This window comes from Lottia gigantea (genome assembly GCF_000327385.1).
Source record: "Lottia gigantea unplaced genomic scaffold LOTGIsca_1, whole genome shotgun sequence".
Lineage (NCBI taxonomy): Eukaryota > Metazoa > Mollusca > Gastropoda > Lottiidae > Lottia > Lottia gigantea.
In genome coordinates this window covers 2,452,505-2,461,493 of record NW_008706746.1, presented here as the reverse complement: position 1 = coordinate 2,461,493, position 8,989 = coordinate 2,452,505, and the positions used below count along the sequence as shown (strand labels likewise).

Here is an 8,989-nt window from a genome sequence, read left to right as displayed (position 1 = left end):
GAGATAAAATTGATCAGATGTCAAGTGTTTCTGTAGATTTAATTGATGAATAGTGAACCAGTGTTTCACTAATATAATGGACAAAGACACTGACCAGTCCTTCAATCTTCTGAGACTTAATTAATACATTCTCCATAAGGCTACTCATATATGATTTGTTTCTAGCTAGACTTAGCTTCATGAGTTGTTTCTATAATATGGCAAAAATAACTTGACATCCATTTAGGTCATAATCTAAGATCACATTCACAAGGACCATTTTTATACGCCCACATAGAAATATGGTCGTATATTTCCGTCACCCCTGTCCGTCTGTTCATGCATCAAATATAGCTTGTAAGCAAGATAGAGATAGGTATTCAAGTATAATTTGATTATATGATGGTCAAGTTAAAAATTGGTAATAATTGGTGACTTGACTTATAATATTTTAAAGATTATTTGACAATTCATTATTAAGCCACGAAAGACTCTGTTTTCCCTTCTGACAGCTGGCAAGCAATCTTCTTTAATGTCAGCCCTTAAAACCTTTTAGTCAGAAGTTTGGAAGTAAAGTTTACCTCTAAAGTTCTGTAGTGTTTGAGATGAAAGTCTAAACTATTTGCTGAAAAAGCGTAGAATTCCAAATGTCTGGCTGATTTTTACTTGACTTGGTTTAACAATAATCAAAAGGTTAATTTGATGGAAATTCAAGATGCCATCTAAGTGGTCAGATCAATGTAGCTCGGATTTAAATAAGTGGGCAGTGTGCTTAAAAAAACAAATTTTATTCGGTCAAATTAGCCAAGGGAATTCAATTAGTAAAAGCTATGGATTTATAAAGGCTGTGTGAGTAAGATATTTGTGTCACTAAATGTTTTTGGTCAAGCCTCTAAATACAAGATTACCAAAATGTCACCAAACTTGGAATTGGAAAGAAAAAATCTTTGGAGTAGCCATAATGATATATAGTCTAGGAGACAGACAAATTATAAGGAGATATTAAGATAGAGAGATAATGAAGTTGATCTTGTCTAGTTCCGTCTGTCATTTATCATGGTGGTTGGTTATTTATTACATTAGATCTTATTATCCCACCTTCTTAATATCACTTTGATTTTATACTCACATTAATGGCTAGAAATTTTGTTGATTTTGTTTTCGAAGAGATGTTTTTTGCATTATTTAGTCCTTTGCCGTTTAGACAAACTCTGCCACCATTCATTACAAAGTAACATTTTTGCTACATTACGTAAGGTGTTTTATCATGATAAAATGTTCATTGTAAATATGAAAATCAAGTAGGCCTATACACTGTCTTGATCACTAATGAAAATGTGTTAAAACAAACTTCAGCTCATTAGATAATAGAACTCTTGGGTTTTATTACACATCATCATCTCAACATTTTTTTCACTCCCCTGATAATGAGAATATAAAATTTTTTAAATGTTGTGCAAAATACAACTTATGAGTAGTTTACCCAAAAATTGTGATCAAAACAGGTTAGATTTGCATGCCTGTGGCTGTGCTTTTGTAATATCACTTAACCACAATGTTACGACCTATAATTTCTTAAATAGCACAGATGTTTGGTTGAGGATTGAAATGGTGGAAGTTGATGCTGTGCCCATGCTTTCTTAACTTTGTCATTATCTTAAAACACTGTTACAAATTATTAGTTTTATTAAAGAATTATTAATATTATTAATTAAAGTGAACTTATTATTAGTACACCCAGTTGCTTTTGTACATTTTGGTATACATTCCTTATATCCATCTTGGTTATTATGTGATAATTATTGTTCTCTTTGTAGGATTCATGATGACAGATGAAGATCCATCATTAGAAGCAACAAGTTCTGCTGCAAAAGCAATGTTACAGCAACGACAGTTACTAACAGACATGAGTAAGTATTATTTTGTTGTTGAATTTATAGTAGAAGTCAATCCTGCAGATAGCAGCTCAGTTACAAAGCTTATGAATACAAAGATACTGTTGAGTCTTTTCTCTTGAAACATTTTGAGACAACTTATGTGATGAATCTTCATATTATGGTATTTGGAATAGATAAATGTTTTGTCTGAAATCCTGTGGAGTATATGAATCAATGTGTAACAAATAAAACTGGTCAGATTGGATGTTATATGAATTTTGTTTTCAGGAGCTCAAAATTATGATGTGATACGATTTGCTACCTACAGAACAGCTTGTAAATTACGCTTTATACAGAAAAAAACTAATCGTAAGTAAACAAAATTCTATTTTTACCACAATTGACACATATTGTTGTCGAAGCACTCAGATTTTATTCTCTGATTAGGGCCTGTCTGTATCTATTTTGTCATTATCAAGGAAGACTTAAGAATTCATTATAAGTTGCTTCATCTATCTTTGATATCCAATGATTACTTTCATTTTATAGGGACAAAGTTGTTCTTTCAATAAGATAAGAAACTCTGTTCCCACTGGACTGTCCTTATCACAATAGCCTTTACAAATTTATCTTATGAAAGTTGGTAGGGAAATTAAAGTCAGAGCAGAAGATTGGATGAGCTGACTGTCTTCTGGCTAGATTTCAGTCAGGTTATTTGTCATGAGGGTAAACTGGTAAATCTTATGTTCATAGGTTTTTAAGGTTAGGATTTTTGGTGTAAATTTTCAGCAGTTTGCATTTGCAATAGTTTGAGTTAGATGTTTGTGGTAAATTATTTTATCCAGTTTATGGTTTTACCAATAGAATTGACATAACAATTTGTGAGGTTATTAGATATAAGATTATTTGATTCCCATAAAATAGTTTTCCAACATGTTTCTTATCTCTTTCAATGATTCATAGCTTGAAAGAACAAACAATAGAAATATTCAACTTCAAAGCACCGATTGACTTAGCCATGATTATGAAGTGTAAAATATTTAAATGTGATGAAAAGACTAATAAGACAGTGTATTAAAATGATGTCTATTGGGAATTAGTATCTCATGCTATTGATTTTTAACACCTAGCACTTGATTTCCTCTTGTCATCTGAAATCTTTCTGGTTACAGGTTTTCAGGAATTTTTGTGGATTCTGTATTTCTTTGATAGAGCATTAGTGTGTTCGTAAAGAGTATTTTCTACCTCCAAGTGAGGAGAGTCATCTATGAAAAACTTTAAATTGTTGTTATCATGTTATTTAATAGATTTTCATTTTTTTTTAAAGTAATTTTCAACATTGGGTTTTGTGATTCCATAATTTTGTACTGGATTATTGTATTGTGTTCAAATGTTACTAATTTTCTTCCTTCAAGTGAAAAGAGTAAGGTATGAAAACTGTATGATTGTATTGACCTAATGATGGTGTGAAATATGTGTATTATTTGTGTTAATTTTACCTTGCTTCTTCTTTCTTAGTACATTTGATAGACATTTGGAATGTGATTCAAGCTTTTCGTGAGAATGGATTAAATAGCATGGATCCAGGATATGAACTTAGTGCTTCCAAAGTCGAGTCTATATTAGCCACATTGTTTACTCAGTTAAATAAACGATTACCTGCTGCTCATCAAATAGAAGCTGAAGAATCTAAAGTATTATTATTAAATTGGATACTTACAGCTTATGACAAGTAAGTTTACCTGAAAGGATATAGTTTTCTTTGTTTAGTTCATCAGGTGACAGAGCTCATATTATCTGACTGTATCACTTTTCACTATGAAATCAGATGTCACCATGGAATCTGATATATTCTCCTGACATGAAAGTTTATAAAGTGATAATGTTTCCTAATATCAAATATTTTACTCTTCCCATATGAAATAGTGGATACATTGATGAGATCTATGTCCAGGTATATGATTGCATATTATTTGTTGTATAATATTTTGTATATTGTAGAGATAATAGTGGTAAAACTCGTGTATTATCTATTAAAGTCGTATTATCTACATTATGTTCAGGAAAATTAGTAGATAAACTGAGATGTAAGTATAATCTTTGATACCTGTATGAGACATTACAGTGTCCAAACAAAACTCATGCTGTGAGGGAATTGTAATGATCTGATGGCCAAGATTAAGAACTATCAGTTGGTATAGCAAATATATGGACTGCTATATCGATGTAGTGTATTATGAAGTTTTGATGAAGACCCCCTTTAAAATAAACCAGAGTTTTTTGTCATAAAATCACATCACCATGCAAATCCTATCTAGTGATGTCTGGATTTAAATCAAGGTTATTAATGAGGTACAGGGTGATTAAGAAGTAATTAATTATGTAATTAACACTAGACAATAATTACATAATAAATGACTAGATGTACTGTTAGATGACTATATCTTATTATAACTGACACTAGATATCAGGAATAGGTCATTTCCTAGACTTGCTTACAAAGCATCCACCATCTGCTAGTGTTGGTAAGGTAACTTGCTTTACAAGAATTGTGATCATTTGCTAGTACCTTTATGTTTTTGGACATCAATAACCTTGTGTGCCTTCTTGATTTTTTGAAAAAATTTCTGTGCTGGATTAAGATATTAGATCTTTGCATGTGGAACAAAATTGCAAAAACAGGAAAGCTTATAAAAACTTGAACTACGTTAATTACTGTCTTTGGATTGTGTTTTTGGTAGAGTGTTAATGTACTTTTTGAAATGCACAAGATGCTATTCTCTGATATGTCTTGGTAACTTATTATCCCTTTTGAAGGTAGCTTAAGATATTTTTAGACAGCAGAACTTAATAAATAGGTGAATGGATACAGAGAGTATTCTGTAATCAGAGGACTTGATCTGAGTTTCAGGAGACACTTAATGAGTGAAACTTATTTTGGGTATCAAAAACATGTTGATCATTTTGCTGATGGTAAATGGTAAGATACATGATGAAGTTCTAATAAAGGATTTATAAAAGGAGATTTTTTAACGTTTTTCTTCACTGACAGATATATTTACCCAGTTAAGTGATTCTACTGGTTGTATGATATGGTCAAGATTTGAAGTCTACCTCCGTGATATTTTAACATTACCAACAGCTGTTTTTGAAGGTCCATCTTTTGGTTTTAACCAGTCAGCAGCACGAAGCTGTTTTGAACCAGTAAGTAGAATTCTTTTTTAAAGTCAGATAAATACAGATTAAACAAGATATTGCCTTCCACCCTAGATCAGAAACATATTCTCCATATTATCAGGTATGCTTATCTCAGAGTAAGAATGTATTTGACCATAGTTTGCTTCTTTTTTTGTTAAATTAATAATTCCTTGTTGGCCAAATCAACCATAACATATTATTTATCTAACACAAACAAGATAAATTTGTTAAAGTATTTTATATATGGTAAGAATTAAAATGATGAAACAATAGAAGTACTATTTGATATGTCTAATGGCTTGTGGGTGTTACAAACCTATTATTTTTATCACCTTACACTAGTACTATTTACTAAAACTATGACAAAATCAATAGACTATATAAATAACTTTTTCATACCATGTTAGATCTAATTTATATAACACTGCAAACTTGAAGTGAAGAATCCAGACTTGATTTGTTTGATTTCTGCATTTGAAGAGTTAAGTAAGTCTTTAGTCCTTGTCCAAATCTACAAGGATTATGTATCTATATTGTACTGATTTGCTCTGTCTGTTTCAGATATCCAATACAAATATCAATAATTATTTGTTTTATTTGAGACATCCAAAATTTTTATCAATGTTTTTTGGTGTTTTTGTTCAGATATGCATCAATGCTTTTCTTGTTTAATTTCAGACATTCAAAATTATTATCAATGGTTTTTGTGTCCTTTTTATACGCCCACATTATAATGTGGTTGTATATTTTCGGTCGCCCCTGTCCGCCTTTCCATCCACAATTAGCTTGTGAATGCAATAAAGACAACAGTTTTTATCTGATTTGAGTGAAATTTGGTGTGATCATTTATATTAATGACATCTTGGACAAGTTCGAATTTGACATCAAAATCTGTTAGTGAACACAAGAGAGTCCAGTTTTAATCTGATTTAAATGAAATTTGGTATGATGATTTATAATGATGAGATCTAAGTCCAGATGGAATTTGACAATTTTTGATCAACGGAATTTGAGCTATTGCCCTTGACTTGGTAAAAACGCATCAAAATTTATTGGTGATAGAGGTGACAGTTTATGTGAGAATTTTATTAAATAATGTATGTTTGTTTAAATCAACAATATCTTGCACAAATTATATTTTTGGTATGATTTGACACAGATAGGTGACTGCCCTTGATATATTGAAAATGTATGAGAAAAGTGGGCGTATCTTGCTAGGCAACCACTTGTCTAAAGACATCCATTAATGATTTTCTTCTTTAATTTCAGACATCCAAAGTGAACATCAATGATTTTCTCAGTGTTATGATGGCTGACCCTGGACCTCAATGTTTAATGTGGCTTCCAATATTAACTAGAATGGCTACTGTGGAAAATAGTGAGTTTTCTCCCTTTCATACTACGTGACTGAAATGGAAAGTTTGCATCATATTGGACAACAGAATTCAATTTCTCTTGATCTGTAGTGATATCAAAATCATTGTGTTCATAGAACATCAGTGAACTGTTGGATCATTGGTTACTGTTTTTTTTTACAGAATTAAGAAACTTTTATTCCCTTTTTCAGCCCTTCACCCTATACCATGTGAGGGTTGTCACAGACAGTCGTTTACAGGGTTCCGGTATAAATGTGATAGATGTCATAACTATCAGCTATGTCAGGATTGTTTTTGGCGGGGACGTGTTTCAGGAAATCATAATATAGATCATCCCATGAAAGAATACAAATCATATGTAAGTATCAACAATTTTTTTTTACAAGGCATGTGATGCTGATATGATGCCATTGTGCAAGAGTTGAATTGTCTTAATTTTGGATCTTTTGAAAACCTCATTCATGGGAAGTTACTTAAAAGTCTGAAATGCTATTTTTTAAAGTTTATCACACAACTAGATTTGTAAATATTGTTCAGACTATGTGCCAAAATATCAATATCCAGATTATTGTAGACTGTTGATTTTTCATTCCATTTGTATTTTTCAGAAAAGTCATGTGAAGCAATTAGGTCATTCCATAAAGAAGTCTTTCCAATGTGTTCCACATAAAACGTCAAATAACCACAAATTGCCCCATTTTCCTGAAGCACCAGAGAAAAAGATAGATCTGTCGTATATAGTGTAAGTTATGGTTTACACTGTCTTATATGATAAAAATATATCATTTTTACACTAGAATCGTCTTATATTGTGAAAGTATAATAAACTGTTGTGCTAGATCCATCTTATAAAGTGTAAGTATAGTAAACTGTTGTGCTAGATATATCTTATAAAATGTAAGTATAGTAAACTGTTGTGCTAGATCTATTTTATAAAGTGTAAGTATAATAACTTTTGTACTAGATCTATCTTATAATGGGTAAGTATAATAACTTTTGTGCTAGATCTATCTTATAAAGTGTATGTACAGTCAAGTAACCTAATTTCGTGGAAACCTATTATTCGTGGATTTCCGGAAAGGATTAATAATTTACATGAGCGACCTTGCGCGACCTCCGCATTAGTTTGTTTTGATAAACATGGGTTTTCTCTACAATATCAGCTAGTAGAATGAATTCAGTAATTTCAATCAAGGTAAAATGTATTAATGTATACTTTGACAAATACAAAATGGCGGATTTCAGTTAATACCAAACGTCACCATTTTTTATCGGCCGAATTTCCTTATGTTCCCAAGCGGTAATCGGAATTCCAAGTGTCGTCTGCTAGAGTGTAGTCCAACGAATGAAGTCACGTTATCAACTAGCGGATTCCATGTCAGCAGAAAATTTCTATGGAACACGAAGTGGACCATATTCTTATGTTGTTTCAGTGACTTTTAGCAATAAATCACGCTACGTATCTTATTTTGTCAGTCACTATTTATATTTTAAATCGTTGTTCTTTGAAGGAATTGTCCCTAGTTATAATGAATTGATATTAAAGATAAATACTAAGGGAAGTTAATTATACAACCCGGTATCCATACAACGTGTTTTTCTAGGCTTATTTATAGATTAAACATTGTACACGAAAATAGGCGACGCATTCTGGCGCCGTTGCCGAGTTGGTTGCTCATGAAATATGGGTAAAATTGAAGGATTCATAAAGAAAATCGAAATAAACCAATTTTAATTATTTTGTAGAATATCTGAGGAAACATCTAAGACATAAAAAAAAATTTTCATTTTTTTAACTTCGACGAAATTCGGTGTTGAATCCTTACATCCACGAAAATAGGTTACACCACTGTATATAACTTTAATGAAATTTCCGTCAATAACCCAGCTAGTATGTATAATATTTCTTCCAAAAAAAAGTCAACCATATCAGATTAAGGGGAAATAACTGTGTGGTACATCTTATTTTAAAATGGAACATTAAAATTGTCTTAACATCTAGAAGAAGCATTAATATGTGTGAAATGTATGATTTAAAGTTTTCAATGATAGATTTTATTTCTTATTACCCTAATAAATACTAGAAAAATTTTTTCATAAATTTTGATTTTGTTCCTGTTATTTTGTGGGGTCTATGGTACTAGGAATATCACAGTTATTTGTTTTTATATGCCTACATGAAAATTTGGATGTATATTGCCATCGCCCCTGTCCGTCCATCAGTCAGTCTGTTCGTCTGTTCACATTTCTTGAAGCCACATTAGAGGCCACAGTTTTTATCCGATCTTGATGAAACTTGGTATGCATGTATATATGATGAGATCTCAGTCGAGTTTGATTTTGGTAATTAAAGAACAGTGTTGGAGTTATTGCTCTTGACTTCAAATTTGGCTTGTAGACCCCCCCAGAAAAAAGCTAGTCTGGCTTTGCCTGGACTTAAAAATTAATTATGAAGCCACTAAAGACTTTATTGTCATTTCTGACAACTGGTAGAGGGTGTATGTTACCTTGCCTGGCAAGCTATCTTTATCATTAGAAGTGTGTGTTTAGTATGTCCTT

General features: G+C 31.5%; 1 protein-coding gene across 1 annotated transcript in view; it reads left to right on the top strand.

Annotated features, from left to right (window-relative positions):
* Positions 1–1,804: 1,804 nt before the first annotated feature.
* LOTGIDRAFT_103176 (hypothetical protein) overlaps positions 1,805–8,989 on the top strand; it is a gene marked incomplete at both ends in the record, with an annotated part of 32,838 nt that continues 25,653 nt past the window's right edge. Inside the window, 9 exons of the mRNA XM_009045507.1 lie at positions 1,805–1,889; positions 2,145–2,225; positions 3,375–3,588; positions 3,858–3,943; positions 4,909–5,060; positions 6,324–6,432; positions 6,622–6,788; positions 7,039–7,170; positions 8,271–8,321. Coding sequence (XP_009043755.1) covers positions 1,805–1,889; positions 2,145–2,225; positions 3,375–3,588; positions 3,858–3,943; positions 4,909–5,060; positions 6,324–6,432; positions 6,622–6,788; positions 7,039–7,170; positions 8,271–8,321 — 1,077 coding nt within the window. The remainder of the gene's footprint in view (positions 1,890–2,144; positions 2,226–3,374; positions 3,589–3,857; positions 3,944–4,908; positions 5,061–6,323; positions 6,433–6,621; positions 6,789–7,038; positions 7,171–8,270; positions 8,322–8,989) is intronic.